General features: G+C 27.3%; 1 protein-coding gene across 1 annotated transcript in view; it reads left to right on the top strand.

The window, feature by feature from the left end:
* The first annotated feature begins 17216 nt into the window (after nt 1-17216).
* LOC100198304 (LIM/homeobox protein Lhx1) overlaps nt 17217-18079 on the top strand; it is a 32165-nt gene continuing 31302 nt past the window's right edge. Inside the window, exon 1 of the mRNA XM_065807994.1 lies at nt 17217-17497. Within this exon, the coding sequence (XP_065664066.1) occupies nt 17286-17497 (212 nt within the window). The 5' untranslated portion in view covers nt 17217-17285. The remainder of the gene's footprint in view (nt 17498-18079) is intronic.

Below are 18079 nucleotides of genomic sequence, written 5' to 3'. Positions count from 1 at the left end.
ACAAAAAAATTTTTTAAAAACTAATTTATAAACTTTGTTTGCCTAGTTATTTGATGCAAAATAATTAAGAAAAAATACAAAAATAGCAAAATGCTGGATGACATTTGCGTTTTGTATTTTAAGTGCAAATCTTTTAGAGAGTGCATCAAAAATCTCCTCTGGATTTTGTTTTTGGTTTCTTTTTTTTCCGCACAAATTCTGCTGATTTCATCTTCCTGTAAAAAATGATTAAATCTGGATTGATTCTATCATTTGAGCACCTTGCAATTTGCTTTTTCTTACATATTCAAGATTGGTCGAAGACTTTTTAAAATAATTTGTATTAAAAAAGCTGCTTGCTATTCCAATTAACTACAGCTCTTTTTCATTCCAGTATAGGGAGACTAAACACAGCTCTGTTTCATTCTGGTATAGGGAGAATAAACACAGCTCTGTTTCATTCTGGTATTGGGAGAATAAACACAGCTCTGTTTCATTCTGGTATAGGGAGACTAAACACAGCTCTGTTTCATTCTGGTATAGGGAGACTAAACACAGCTCTGTTTCATTCTGGTATAGGGAGAATAAACACAGCTCTGTTTCATTCTGGTATAGGGAGACTAAACACAGCTCTGTTTCATTCTCTATGAAAAGTAAAGTACTTTAAGTGTCAAATGATATACGTCATTTCGGTAACCAATCAGTAAATAAAAAGTGTTATAGAAATTATAATTATAGAAATCACGCTTGGTCATAAATGCCATATAAATGCTTTAATATGTACTAGTCAGCTTGAATAATGTATCAATTCACTATTTAATAACATTTACATCAGATTGTTTTATTTTGCGTTACTGAGATGACTTGCCATTGAAACGCGGACTGAGTTCTTAATTTTTTATTGGATAAATTTAAAATTTAAATAACAAAACAAGTTTATATTTTTCAACTACAATATTTAATAAGGCAGCTCTATGCACACATCCGGTTGCTAAAACAATATTTGGCGATAAATAGAAATAAAAACAGTGATGAAATTGTTTTCGATCCGGTAGACGTTCACATTAATACAATTTTAGCTGTTAATATGTTAAGTGTCTCCTCTAAAATTGCATTTACTTATTCAGTTAAACTATTATTTCATAATAATTTTATTTTATGATATTTTATATCAACTTATCTGTGATTCTAAAGTTCAAAAGAAAAAAACTAGGTCGGGAAACAGAAATGACGTTAAAGCACATTTTGCTGACTATTTATTTAATAATCGGAACCAAATAATCAAAAAGATTTTCAAATTGAAATATGCACAAATAAATTAAAGATACAAACGGAAAATAAAAAAGATCTAGTATTTTTGTATAAAAAGATTTTTAAAAAAATGACATGTTTTTCAATTGTTTTTTTTTTAATAGCATTTATGTAAAAATTTAAAAGTAAATTTTTGTTGATAAGTACACCAAGAAGTTTAGATGATTAGCTTCTATATTTAGATGATTAGCTTCTATATTTAGATGATTAGCTTCTATATTTAGATGATGCTTATCCCTGCGGGCATTCTAACATTTAATCAACGTTTAAATAAAGTTCCCCGAAATGTTTAAATTTAATTTCGTTTTGATTTAGAACGTAAGTTATTCGAATGTTCCGTTTAAACCCAACTTAAACTAACGTTTAGGTAGTTTAACACTCATACTAAATACTGAAAAGTAATAAAAAACATCTGATTGTACATTTACACATTTAAAATTGTAATAGGACATGTACAAATAAATTATTTTAACAAGTTATATAAAACTTAACTATCTTAACTTATATAAAACATTGTGAGTATAAATTGTAATAAAAACAACTCAATAAAACTTTTTGAAAGCTCAACAGAAGCTAAAAAAAAAATAATCATAACAGACGTAATTTTTGTTTTTATAAGTTTGAAACACCGCCAATTCCACCAGGTTCAACTCTATCTCTCATTAACTTTAATGCATTTATTTTAGATGGTGGCCGCATAAATAGTTTCCCACGCACCCATGTGGAAGGCAAAACACCTTCTTCTTCGCAATTTTCCTCTAACAAAACAGCTCGGTGATATGACATTTTGCTAAAAGTAAACTCCTTTAAAAACTTCTTCTATATATTGATTTGTGTGTATATATACATATAAATTTTTTTTACAACCCATGCCTCAACTAAACAATATATCAAGAGAGGTTATTATTAGAGGCTAGGAAACTTTTCAAAAAATAAACATATATATTTACTACTTTTATCAATTTCATGTCGGTTTTGCTATCAAAGTAAAAGCTATTAGGAAAATGACACAAAAATGATATTAACATTTTTTAAGAAGGATAATTCACTCATAATATAGCATAACTCTTACAAATTTACCAAATGAAATACCAAATACAAATATTAAAAAAATAAAAAGCAATTAATCTTTCTCTAAATATGAAGCCTTAGAATGTTATACATAGCTAGTGCAAATTAAAGAAAATTCAGTCTTATTGCTAAGCCTCATATACTAAGAAATATCTTCATTAAATTAAAAATTTTAAACCCTATAATAAGTAATAAATTAGTGTAATAATTTTAAAATATTAGTCTTGTTTATGAATATGTATTTATTTTCCCTAATTTATCTCAAAACTAAAATACGATCCCTCCTGTTTGTTAAATGATTTTTAAATTTGACTGACTTAACAATCTTTTGAATGAAGAAGGAGGCATCAACACAAACCCATCATTAAATGGAAGCTTCATAGCTTTTCTCTCAATTTCTGTAAACTTGACTTTTTTAATTTTAGAATGCTTATGATAACTGCTCACAAAATAAATGTCTATTAGGTCAGATGAGCAGGGCTCAATTAAAAATGGATGAAAATTAGCAAAATTGAATATATAACACAGACATGAATCTTATTAAAATTCAAAAACTTCTGCAAATTGGCCATTTTTTAGTTGTACAAACGAATCTCTATATGCTGTTGATAATTTAAGGTTTGGTTTTGTTGCATTTTTAATTTCAGATAATTTATTAGCACTTTCGTATTCTTGAATTCTTTTTGCCTCTTGTAGAGCAGGATTTGAAGGACCTCTCACATATCTCTTTAGTTTTTGGAGATAATTTTCAAAAGGAAATGCACTGATATCATCGAGTGGTGAATCAAAGAACTCCATATCATCACAAATGTGCAGTAAATGATGAAAATTATAAACGACAAAATCACTACCATATAATTGCTGAGAATTCTCAACAAAATGAGTAAGCAAATCTTTGGCATAGATCAACATGTTATTTCTTCTCTCTTTTGAAGATGTGAGTAGAATTGATACCACAACAGAAAATGTTAGAAAATATTTGTATAGCTCAGAATTCAATATTCTTTTTAAGACAACAGGTCTTGTATATAACAAGAATTGCCGTAACTCTGTAGCTTTCCATCTATCAAGTTCCAGTAAAGATCTAGGGCGTCTGACAAACTCACTTGGTATGCATTTTCTTAAACCCAAAAGGTTTTCAGAAACTTGCAATATGTTAATGCTGCTTAATTTCGCCTTTCTATTACCTTTTCTCAAAGCTTGCAGAACACGATGTACAACACCTAAGTAGATCAAATGCATATAGTCAAGTGGGAAAATGCTGATACATTGGCCTGTTATTTCATTTAAAGGTAAAGCTCCATGTTGGTGACTTCCAAGGAACTCAAGATTTTTAAAACTGTCATCTGTGCGCTTTTCAGCATTGAAGCAATCAGTAGAGACAAATATGGTTCGTTTGTTAGTAGACCGTTATGACCTACAATATTTTTCAGAAAAGCTCTTGCTGGAGCATCACAAACAACTGAGTGCAAAATAACTGTGCAATGTTTACCATTATGAGTGAAACCATTATACTTAATTAATTTAAATTCTTCAATGAAATCTTTTAAAAATTCGTTAACAGAGTTTGGCTCACTATCTCCTTGATATAAGGCAACAATCGTAGGTGAACCTTGATTAACAGTAGAGAGAATTGGCCAAAATTGTTTTTTAGAAGATCTATACAACGGTATACCGTCAACATTTATTTGCAGATTAAGTACATCGCTGCAAGGGCCTAGATTTATTGCATTCTGTAAACCTTTTGTGAGACCAAAATATATGTATTTTCCACCATATCTTTCCTGAATTCATATAGCTGAAGGAGTTTGCAATAAAGAACGACTATCTTTAGGCAGCTGGCATCCATGTTTTCTCAACCAAGTTAATAATCCATTACATGATGAACGTGTCAGTTTGACATTAACAACCCATTGAGCTAGATCGTATTGAAAAGATCCATTGTCAATTACATCAATATCACAATAATGTTCATCATCTGAGCTGCTATAAGGTGGCACTGTGTCAAAGTTGGGTCCATCAGAATCGCTATTGAACAAATAATCATTGCTATTATCTAATATATCAACAAAATTGCAAAAACTTGCATTGGAAAGGTTTTGTGATTCAGTTGATATTTCAGATAATATGATCATATTAGTTGAAGAGTCTGATTACGCAAGAGATTCCAATTCAAAGCAACTACTTACATCTTTAATAATTTTTCTATACTTTTGCATATACTCTGCTTGTGACGTCATTTGAATGAACTTAAAGGAGAGCCTTCAATTTGAGTATTCAAATATTTGATATTCAAATATATTTTTGTGAATAAAATAAAAATATTTAAATTAAATATTTAAATAAAAAAAAAATTCTTTATTTAAAATATATGCGTGTTATTGAACAACTTGTAATTCAAATATTTGCCCATTATACGAATAACTTTTAAAATGAAAACCCACAGAAAGCTTTGAAAAAAATTTTAAGAATTTTTATATAGGGTACAACAACCATTGCTTGCCATGCAACCTAGTCTTCGCCACTTGATCTTTAAATGAATCCCTTGTCTTTAGTTTTAAAGTTAGGATCATCAAACTTTTGCATATATCAAGCGGTCATTGCTCTATAACTGAAAAAAGTTTGATCTTAAATTTTAAATTAAAGATTTCATTTAAAGATCAAGCTGCGAAAACTAGGTCAGATGGTGAATACTGGGTGTTTTACCGTAGCCTTTCTATGGAGAAATGAAAATATATTTTTCTATGGACTATATTATGTGCGACATTATTTTTTTTATTAAAAAAAAACACTGTTGAATATTTAAATTGTTTATAAATATTAGTAAATTTAATAATTTACCATACGAGCCCATAGCAACCAGGGTGGCAGCATTTGATCCCCCAACCACAATTATTTAAATAAAGGTTGCTTTTTCAGAATTTTCATTTCAGAATTGTTCATGATAACACAGGAACAAAAGTTCACATGTTTTATTTAATAAATTGATTGAAAAGAAATTTTTAAGAATCAAATACTAGAATGTTATAAATCATTAGAAAGCCCTCAAATACAGTATTTCAAAGGTGAAACAATTATGAAAATTGGACAATTATAAAAAGTTATGACGTTTTTAGTAGCAATTTTTCGATGTATGGATTTCTTGATAAAACTGTGATCAAAACAATATTTTTTTTAACAGAAATTGTTATAACTTTGTCAATTCTTATTCAAATATCTTTAACTTAGTTTCAAAAGATAGATGTAAAAAAGGGCTATAATTTCTAGTAAAGGGCGCTTTAAAAATTAATGTTTCTAAAAAAAAAATGACAAAAAAAATGTTTTCCTAACTATACTCAAAAAAATAAGACAGGAAACCCGCTAAATAAAATTTCATGAGAACCGCTAAAGTTTGACGCGTCAATAAAAGTTTTTTTTTTTTTTTTTTTTCTATTTATTTCGTCATTTTACACATTTTACAATGTTATCTATAAATTTAAACAAATATATATAATTACAAGCTGACTGGGGCAAGTAGAAGTCAAAATGATTTATCATCAAGCCCCTTTGTGAAATACAAAAAAAAAAAAAAATACAATTAAATTTTACATTTTCCAATATTACATAAAAGAGTGAAATTATTAAGTTTAAAAAAAAAAAAATTGGTTAGAAATTTTAGAAGGTTAAAGAAGAACTTAAAGTTAAAAAAAGAACTTAAAGTTAAAAAAAGAAGAAATTTAAGATAAAGTTAAAATATGAAATAACAAATAAAAAATTACAAATCTGTACATATTCGTATACATATTAAAGACAATAAACAAACAAAAAAAAAAAAATTTAATTCGCTTCATATGCATATACATATTCAATACAATATTAAAATTAAATAAAGTACATAAAAAATTAAAAATACAAAACTATTTCGATTTTTTTTTCAAAAAAATGAGAGAATGTACGTAATGTTTAAGTTTAGTAAGTGTTTTTTTATAGTTCTTTTAAATGTAGCAATAGATTTTATTTTTTTTATATTTTCGTCAAGAACAGAATTCCACAAGCGTGGTCCCCGGCATATAGTCGAGAAGTCAGATTTTTTGAGTGATGTAAGTGGGATGTAGTAATTACTCATTGAATGTCTTGTTTCATATTTATGATTAATTCGAGTGAAACTTTTAAAAAAATATTTTGGAACCATTTCATTTTGAAGTTTAAACATAAATAACAAGTTATGGTATATATTTAGTTTGTATACATTTAGAGCATTTATTTCCTTGAGTAACGGCTCGGCACTTTCGTATCTACTTGCGCCCAAAACTAATCTCCTTGCTTGCTTTTGTTTTGTATAAATAATTTTTAGGAAAGATAAATGATTGTTTGCCCAGGCAATATTACAATAGTTAATATGACTATGTATAAATGAAAAGTATAAATTTTTTAAACATAAATTATTTAAAAGATGTTTTGTCTTGTACATAATCCCCAGGGTCTTTGAAACTTTGTTCTCGACTAGCTTTATTTGGCTTTTCCAATTTAAATTCTCATCGAAAATTATTCCTAGTATTTTCACTGAAAAAACTCTTTTTATTTTAATATTGTTAATTGTTAGTTCAGGTAATTTGAGTGGAAGGTTCTCGGATTTAGATGACTTAGCAAACAAAATATATTTCGTTTTTTCAATATTTAATGAAAGTTTATTTGCTTCAAACCACTCATTAAGATATATTAATTCTGTGTTTACAATATAAAAAATATTTTTTAAATTTGAGTCAGAAAAGAAAACATTTGTGTCATCAGCAAAAATAATATAATTAAGTATTTTTGAAGACAAATAAATATCATTAATATAAATTAAAAACAGCAGGGGTCCAAGTATTGATCCTTGGGGAACTCCGCAATTTATTGATTCAAATGGGGAACATGTTAAGTCATATGGTACTCCTTGTTTACGATTTTGTAAATAACATTGCAGCCACTTTAAATTGGAGTGAACTACTCCATAATTGTGTAGTTTATAAATTAGAATCTTGTAATTGACAGTATCAAATGCTTTTGATAGATCTAGAAAAATTCCGAGTGTGTAACTGTCGTTATCAAAACCATTTAAAATTTGGTTGGCAAGATCAATTACTGCATGTTCCGTGGAATGGTTGCTGCGAAATCCAAACTGTTTATGATAAAGAATGTTGTTTTTTTCAAGAAAATTGTACAGTCTGTTGTGCATAATACGCTCTAGTATTTTGGAAAAACAAGAAAGTATGGAAATTGGTCTGTAGTTAGATTTTATTGAGTCATCACCGCCTTTGTATATCGGAATTATTTTTGCTAATTTTAGTTGGTCAGGAAAAATGCCGTTTTTTAGGGAAAGATTAAAAATTTTGATGTAAACTCATACAAAATAAAAATAGTAAAAAAAGTTGATGTAAACTTATACAATGCGACTATCGCATAATTTATTGGTAATAAATATAGTATTTGAAGTTTTCCTTAAATTAACTTGAAACTTGGTATGCTTTACTAGAATCATTATTTGTTTGGATTTTTTTTAATTTTTAATTTATTTATTATTATTTTTTTTCTGCATCTTCTTTTCAGTATAGCACAATTTTATTGAGGAACTTTCATTTTTCTTCAAAATTATCATTTTCTTCAACCGTTGTAAAACACCTCTGCAAATACATTATTGAATAGATTAAGTCTATCTTTTTTTTTTCTCTTTTTTTAAAGTATATCATGATTGCCTTTGTCGAATCTATTGTTTAGTATATCACAATTGTCTTGTTAAATTTTTAATTACAAGATTTTTATTGTCATACGATGAATATTTTCCACTTGGTGATTTGTAAAAGTTCTTCTTTGACCCACGTGCAGCAAATTTGAACAATTTCAGCCATTTTAGGCAAGTAGGTTAGTTTTAAAGGTCATACTAGTCACTTACGTGTATGTACATACATAACATCATATGTGCATATAGAACATTTGTATGAACACAAGTAAACACATAGAAATATACAAATAAAACACATAGATACATATTACATATATACACATATACATACATAAATACATACATGCACACACACATACATACACACACTCATATATACATATATACACATACATACATACATACATACATACATACATACATACATACATACATACATACATACATACATACATACATACATACATACATACATACATACATACATACATACATACATACATACATACATACATACATACATACATACATACATACATACATACATACATACATACATACATACTTGCTAACATACATACATACATACATACATACATACATACATACATACATACATACATACATACATACATACATACATACATACATACATACATACATACATACATACATACATACATACATACATACATACATACATACATACATACATACATACATACATACATACATACATACATACATACATACATATACAAACATACGTATACACATAGACATGCATACGCACACACATACACACATATATATATAAACACGTATACGCACACACAGGTGCATACACACATATACATATAAACATAAATATACACGCCCATTCTCAATATATTTTACAAAGTATATTTCACTAAACTATATATAATATTATTCAAGAAAAAATTTACAGTTTTAGTACATAAGAACATAGTATACACGTACATAAGAACATATGTTTACACTATATAATATCTTTAACAATAAAGTATTCTTCTGGAAAACACAAATTAAGAAAACTTAAAATCAAAATTTAAAAAAGAAATAGATATTTCATCAATTGAAAATATAATATTTTTTAGTTTTAGTTTAAAGGAGTGATAACTTTCTTAAAAATATCAAAGATTTTTGAAATTATTTTATTCCACAGGAATTTTTGCTGTTTTTGCTGCTTATATATTCGGACGGGAACTTTTTCCGCACCCTGTATATATATATGTTATATATAAACAATCCGGCTTCAAAAGCACGTCGTCTGATTGTTCGGTCCGATACAGGCAGCTCTAATTGCTTTTGTATCTCGACTGATGATATCCAGGGATCCTTCTTGACGGATCTGACGATCATAGAATCCTCTCTAGAAGTGGTGGAACGCGGTCTTCTATCTTTGTTATCTGCTGCCAACTTCCCCGTAGAACGATATTTGGAACATAGTCTTGATACGGTCCATTTTTTCACGCGATATTTATCACAAATACTTTTTTGTGACATTCCACTTACGTAATCGCCAATAATTTTCTTTCTTAGTACCAATCCAAGACTGTCGGAACCATTTTTGCACTTGAAGTCATAAAAATAATAAAAATAAATAATCACGCTTCTCAAGGCTTACCGTGCTACATTTACCTTGTGATAATACAATAATGCTCTGTTGAACACAACGTCTTGGTTGGATGTGGACTGTATTGATGTAATAAAACACTTGTTGTATTTCACTTCTTGTATTGATGTTCTTCAATAAAACACTTTGATAAAACTCACTTCGATAAACTGTCTTGATAATACTGACTGATTGACTTCCATATACTGACTGAATTACATGTCGATTTACATGTCTCTTATATAGTAAAATGAACCTGTGTGAACCTGTTCTGGAAGATTCTAGATGCCTCTTTTCGATGCTTCTGGAAGATTCTGGATGCGTCTGGATGCTTCTGAATGTTTCTGGATATTTCTGGATGCTACTGGATGCTTCCAGATGCTTCTTCTGGAAACTTCTGCATGCTTCTAGAAACTTCTGAAAATTTCTGGATACTTCCTTTAATTATTAAAAAACTTCCGTGACGTTGACACGGACCAGACTTAAGAAAATGAAACAAACCAATAAGTTGCACTTGTTTTGTCCGCTGCAAAATGGCACTTGTCAACGAAATTCTGTCTGTGTGCTGTCACCTGTCAGCTGATTGTTCATGTCATGGCATGCTATGACTCCAGACTCCTGAACTGTTTGCTGTGGTAGTATTGTTCGTTTCGTTTTTAAGACATGTAAAATTAGGAACACTTTTTAGCATTGGTCGATGTTGGTTGCAAATGTTTTGTCCAATACTGTATATATATTGTTCTTTTTATTAAATTTTTACAATATTTAAAATACAAATGTATAATAACAAAAAAATATATATGTAATGATCGTTATTAAAAAAATAAAAGATAGAAAATTCAAAATTCAAAAGTTTTTTGTCTTTATCATATATATACATAAAGTTATATATATATAAATTTATATATATATATATATATATATATATATATATATATATATATATATATATATATATATATATATATATATATATATATATATATATATATATATATATATATATGTGTGTGTGTGTGTGTGTATATATTTAAGTTTTAAAATGGTTTGAACGTTATTTTTCAAATTGTAAACAATTTGTTCCGAGTATTGACGATTATCACACCAATTGTCTTTCTATAACATGTGTTGTCTCACAAGGCTAAATTCTTGGACCACTTCTTTTCCTAACTTATATTAATGATTTAAATAAATCCTCTGAACTAACAAGTATTTTGTTTGCAGATGATATATTTGAACTCTTTAAAACAGTGAAAAAAAAAACTTAGACATGTGTTGAGTTTGTTCAAGTGTAATAAGTTATCTTCAAGTACTAATAAAACAAAGTGGAAATTATTCCATTTGCTTTCCAAATAGCGGTTTTTTCCATTAAGCTAACCTCAAATTTTTATCGATCAAATTGAAAAAAAAAAAGGATTCCGTAACAAAATTTTTAGGTGTTTATCTTGATAAAAACATCACTTGGAATCATCATATCAACTACATAAGCACTAAAATTTCAAAAAACACAGAGGTTTTATATAAATCACGAATCTATCTCAATAAGAACATTTTAATCAAACTTTATTATTCATTTATTCCCAGTTATTTAAATTGTGCTAATATTGCCTGGGGTAGAACAGAAAAGCGTAAGTTGGAATGTCTTTATCGCCGTCAGAAACATGCAACCCGTTTAATTTGGTTTGCAAATCGTTTTTCTCGCGCAAAACATTATTTTGTGGAAATGAGAATTTTAAATTTATACGAGCTAAACATATATAATGTTTTTTGCTTTGCATACATGTGGAAAAATGTTCCTATCTGTCTTCAAAGATATTTTTACTCCGAAACCTACTAACAAATGCAACTTGAGAAATATTGATTATTTAAAAGAACCTTTTTTTAAAACGAACATTAATCTATTTTGTGTCTATCGGGCACCACACCTTTGGAATAAAATTGTTTTTTGCCGAATTTTGATTTTGAACTACCCATTACTTTTCGCCTTATTAAAAGTAATTTATAAATATTTTTTCGTTAGATGACATATTATGTTATCATTAATGATATAAATTAATAACTTTGACTTTACTTATTAACATTTATAAAATATTTATTCTTGCTAATTTTTTTGGTTTTAATACTTTTTACTTAACATTTTATTATATTTTGGTACGTATTAGTTTATAAAAAATATTGGCGAGTAGATCCGCGTGATCTCTCTTTTGATTATATATTATAGACTTTGGAAATTTGTAGAAGTTTTATATTATAGTTGTTAACTTAAATTAAATGTTTATTTGAACTGATTTAAGGTTCTAACGACAAGATCCTTTAATCTTCTTTCAGATACTTTGTTTTATATTGGTTATATCGTTTACCAAAAATTTGTGAAAATTTATTATTTTTATTTTTGGCAAAATATAATTGTAATACGACCAACTAATTAAAATTGGTTGGTCGTATAACAATTAGGTAGCGACTAGCAAGCAAACAGCTTGCTAGTCGTTACCTAAGGGTAAAAGACGTGTTTAAAATGTATAAAATACGTAATAAGAAGTATTTTAGACGTTTTAAACACCTCTTATCTGGCTATCTTTTTCCCACCGGGTTTTTTATGTATATACTTTTATGTATATATATATATATATATATATATATATATATATATATATATATATATATATATATATATATATATATATATATATATATATATATATATATATATATATTAGGGTGTCCCAAAAAAAAAATTTTTTTGCACGCATGTATTTCCCATTCCGTTTTGTCTACTGAGTTCATATGTATGACTAAAATTTGACTTTTTTTTGAGGTCAATTTCAGCTATAAAATCTGTAAGTAAAATCTGAATTTCTTCATTTTTGATAAAATTTGACATTTTATAACACTATTTTAGATGCGGACCTAATAATTTTACATTTTTAATGCCCCTTACCCTTGAGGATTTGAAAACCAATGATTTTAGACTATATAAGAATCAATCCATCTGACATTATTTTTTATACAAGGTTTATTGAAGTCTGATTCACAGAAAATGTTGATAATAATGACTACTTGAACAACCTTTGTGTTTTCTGTATACTGTTTTGTTTTAACTGGTTTTTGTTTATTATTTTGATTTTAACAGCTTAGTGTAATAACTAGAAACTTATTTTACTGAAATAAGAACTAATTTTTTCATATATAATTATGTAATAGTTATGAATATCTTCAATATACATATATTTACTTGAAAATTGTAAAACCATAAAATGTAATTTTTTTAGGGGGAAATTAAAATTAATTTTTTTTAATATTGTTTTAGGATTAACTGACACTAATAACTTAAACTGACAATTAATAACTTAAATAGGTCGTACTCAAAAAAACAAAAAAAAAAGAAGAGCGAGAAGAGAAAGTACAGCCTGTCAACAAATCCAAGGAGGCTACTTTTTCTCTTAAAGTACACAATCAATGGGCTTCCAATAAACCAGCTGGCAACCATTGGAAATATTAGATACATCCAGTTTCTAAATCTCCCTGGTAAAACAAATAATTATTATTGTCATATAAATATACTATAAAACAATGATAAAATTTTTAAATGGTCTATTTTATGCAATACAGATTTAATCTAATATCACCCCCTCCCCTATAAGTGTTAAAAATGAGACACAATGAGGCAAAAAATTACGCAAGAAAAAAAATAACATAATGATTAATATTTGTCTATTTTTATTTTAGGTCTTTAAGATTTCAGTCTACTAAGTTGATAGTAGCCTGCCCTCAGAAACAGGACAACAGGGATCTGATCTGTAAAGATTTCTTTACAGATCAGATCCCTGTTTCTGCAAGAATTCTGAACAAAGATGTGTTGCCTCCGCTGTAATAGACACTTGGAAGAAAGCCGGGTTTCAAGATTTTATCATCAGTGGATCCAGTGACAGGGATAAGATACTGAAGCTCCATAATAAGTACATAAATTTGTATCATCTCAAATCATTGAACTGGAACTCTAGTGATGACAACTTCTCTAAGATACAGAAAGAGTTTTTAGAGGAGAGCAATACACTCCTTGATATTTCATTAGCAAATTTTGAACAAAAAGTAAATTAGATCGTTTTCATTCTGAGAATGCCAAAGATGAGGATATTTAGTTCTTAATCAAAAAGGAGAGCGAAACATGTATATTACAGAAGAAATTGATGAAGTATTACAAAATTCAGTTGAAAATAAAAATAACAGGCTCAAGAGGATGGAAGAGGTAAAGGTAGAATCACAATGAATGCAGTAAAATCCAATGACCTTGAGGTTTCTTTGCATTTATCTGAAAATGAATCTGAATTGGAACCAAGTTTAGATTCTTTAGATGATGAAGATTTACCTAATAGACTCATTCTACTAAATCTAAGATAATAATAAGTATAATTGCTGAAGATCTGGTTGACTGTACTGCTGCAGTTTCCGCCCGATACAGAGTAGGTATACGACCACAAACTTCCATAGTAGCTGCTATTTGCAAAAAAGCTGGTGTGAATCTAGAAGATATTATTCTATCAAGAAGTACAGTTCATAGAAAGAGATTCCAAAAAATAGAGGCAGTAGGAGATAAACTCAGGCAGGAAATTATAACTACTCTGAAGGGAAAAAAGCTATGTGTTCATTTTGATGGAAAACAGGTAAAACAGATTGAAGAAGATCTGATAATAACTGTTTCTGTAGAAAGAATAGCGGTGAGTGTTACATCCCCTGATATGGATGACACAGATGACGTACTGCTAGGTGTTGTTCAGACAGCAAGTTCCAAAGGTGACCAGACTGTAGCAATTTTGAATCTGATAGAATACTTCAACATTGTTGATCAAATATTTGCTGTTTGCTGCGACACTACAGCATTTAATACTGGAACACACTCTGGAGCTGTTGCTATCCTTAGCTCCATCCTTAACACTCCACTTTTATGGTTTCTCTGTAGAAGACATATGCTAGAAATACACATCCCACACTTTATGGAGGTTTTGACTGGAGAGAATACGAAGGGCCCAAGAAAAGGGCTGTATGTCAAACTCCAGAAAAATTGATATTCAGTCAAGAAAGAGGTGGACAAGATGTTAGACCTAGTTAGGTTTGATTGGAGTCAGCTTCAGACTGGGTCACCCCTTTATGAAATTGCTAAGAAAGCTCTGGAGTTTGGAAAAGAAGCCCTTGCCTCAAAAATATTTGTCAGGAGTGATTACAGGAAACTATGTGAGCTTTTTGTTTTCCATTTGGGAGGAGAAGTACCTGGATTTTGTTTCCATCAACCTGGAGCCTGCCATGAAGCCAGGTAAAGTATATTGAAAAAATAAAGCCTTATAGATAAATTATAAAATTTGTGTATGTAATATAAATAATATATAAATAAAAAATATGATAAATATTAATGGTAACAAAATTTTAATCTTTAGGTTTATGGCTGATGCTTTATACATTCTTACCTAGAGAATAACTGATAAGATCACCATGATTATGAGCGAAAAGGAAAGAAATATGATAGAGTCAGCGGCATTCTTCATATCTGTCTGGTATGCACCTTGGTTTCTAAAGTCGTATTTAGTTGCAAAATTACCCTCAAACGATCTTGCAGCCTTTAAAAATGCATTTAGCATCAAAGATAAATATCCCAATCTTGGTTCAGCATTGGTTGCTAGTATGCAAAGACACAACTGGTACTTGACTGAGCAGTTGGTGCTGCTATCTCTGGCTGATGAAGATGTAGAGTAGGAAGTGAAGGAAAAGATGTTAGACAGATTAGTTCAGTATGACGTTCCTGACAAGTTCAAAACTGGAAAACCTAAGCTACCCGTCATATCAGTCCACTGAGCTTTGGGAATTGGTAGGTAGATACAAATCTGACATTATGCAACAAAATTTAATGCTGGTGGCAAGGGACAATAGAAAGAAGCTTAAAAAGGTTCTTTCTAAATCTCAGTTAAAAAATATATAGTTTATTATTCCTAAAATACATATTTTTTTTAACATTTTTGTATTTTTATTAAGAAAATGTGTAAAATTTAGGTTTTTAACAAAAAATGGAATTTTACATATAGCTAAAATTGATTTTCGAAAATGTTTTTATATATATATTTATTATCAGGGGACATAGGAGAATGGGAAAAAACTGCGTGCGCATTGAAATTAATAAAAATATGAAAATTTGGGATACCCTAATATATATATATATACATATATATATACATATATATATATATATATATATATATATATATATATATATATATATATATATATATATATATATATATATATATATATATATATATATATATATATATATATATATATATATATATATATATATATATATATATATATATATATACTTTTTTATGTAGCTAAAACGTATTTATAGTTCATTATCAAGGTTTTTATAATAATAAACTATTATTATTATTAGTCAAAAATAAAATATTTAAACATATTGTAATTAAACTTGTATATATTATTGTAATAATTACTTTAGATGTGTGTTTAATTGTAATTATAATTTTAAATGTTTTTTATTAACTTAGTAGACATTTTTTTGCTGTTGTTATAATAATTGTTGAACATTGATTAAATTATTAAAAACAATACAACCTATATCTTAAATATCCAGTTATAAAAAAAATTGCAAAATTCATTGTCTACACAAGATTTTTGCACAAGTTGGCGGTTATTTAGAGCATTGTTTTCTTGAACAAGTAAATATTAAAATTATAACGACAAGTTTTCTTATGACCCTTGTTAAAATAAAACTATAAAGAAATATATTGTTCAACTAATATAGAATATATTATCAATATATTGTGCAACTAATATCGCGATAGTGGTAATTAAAATACAATTTCAAATCACGTTAAAACAATATATATAATTGATGTAAAATAAACAACTAATTAAAACGATATAACATTATATAACTACAAAAACGATTTAAATAATAAATTTATATAAAAATATATAAACAATGCACTAATAAACTATATTATTAAAACTTTAATATATATATATATATATATATATATATATATATATATAAATATATATATATATATTTGTATATATATATATATGTATATATATATATATATTTATATATATATATATATATTTGTATATATATATATATTTGTATATATATATATATTTGTATATATATATATATATATATATATATATATATATATATATATATATATATATATATATATATATATATATACATAATCGTTTAAAAAAATTTGTTTATTAGTAAGAATAATCACGTATCCAAAAGATTGTTAAGTTCTGAATTATATTCAACTCCTTAGACAATTTTAATTTGTTAGTTTACGTCATGGATTTGTCGCATAGACGTACGAAATTACATTAACTATAACCAAGGTGCAGAAACGGAATTTTTAATGATGGTGACGATATAATTACTAAATTTGTCGGTTTCCGTGCAAATCATAACTGCGATTGTCGGTTTTCCTGCAAATCATAGCAAGTCAAATGATTTATAAAAATTTATATTTTTAAAATTAAAAATTTATTTATTTGACAACAGATTATAAGATTAATATGGAAAAAGAATACAGTTCAAGTAAAGAAGATTTTAATTTAAGTAATATATGCTCAAGATGCTCATTGCCAATAAACGATAAGTTTGTAGCAAAAATCTTAGACATGATAATGCACGAAGATTGTATTAGATGCTTTAGTTGCAACTGTATGCTGAAGGACACTTGTTATTTTCGTGAGTCAAAATTCTTTTGCAAAGAGCATTTTTTTAGGTAATTTTCAAAATTATATTAACTAATTAAGAGTTCGTTTAGAGTAGTTCTTACTTTGATATTTGTAATTTTTACTATGATTTCTGTGGCTTTATATAAAAAAAGTTGAAGTTTTTTAAAATAAAGCTTGATAAATATTCAACTTTACGTTCAAATTGAAGATAAAGTGACTGAAGAAAACAGTCTCCTTTTTTTGTTTTCTTTCCCATAAAACCAAAGTAAACTAGTTATTGTTATCACAAAAAATTTTAATAAAAAAGATATACATATATATATATATATGTATATATATATATATATATATATATATATATATATATATATATATATATATATATATATATATATATATATATATATATATATATATATATATATATATATATATATATATATATATATATATATATATATATATATGCAACTCACTCAAAATGAGAAGGTTTAAAGTTTATATGGTCATAATTTTTGAACACTAAAATATTTTTAAATATTTTAGTGTTTAAATTAAATTTAAAATTTATCGATAAATATAAGTCTAGTTAAAAATAGTACAAAAAATATTTCATCCACTTGTTGCTC

The sequence above is a fragment of the Hydra vulgaris genome, chromosome 10 (genome assembly GCF_038396675.1).
Source record: "Hydra vulgaris chromosome 10, alternate assembly HydraT2T_AEP".
NCBI lineage: Eukaryota > Metazoa > Cnidaria > Hydrozoa > Anthoathecata > Hydridae > Hydra > Hydra vulgaris.
Note: the sequence above shows the minus strand (reverse complement) of the source record. Positions and strands in the feature narration are given on the sequence as shown.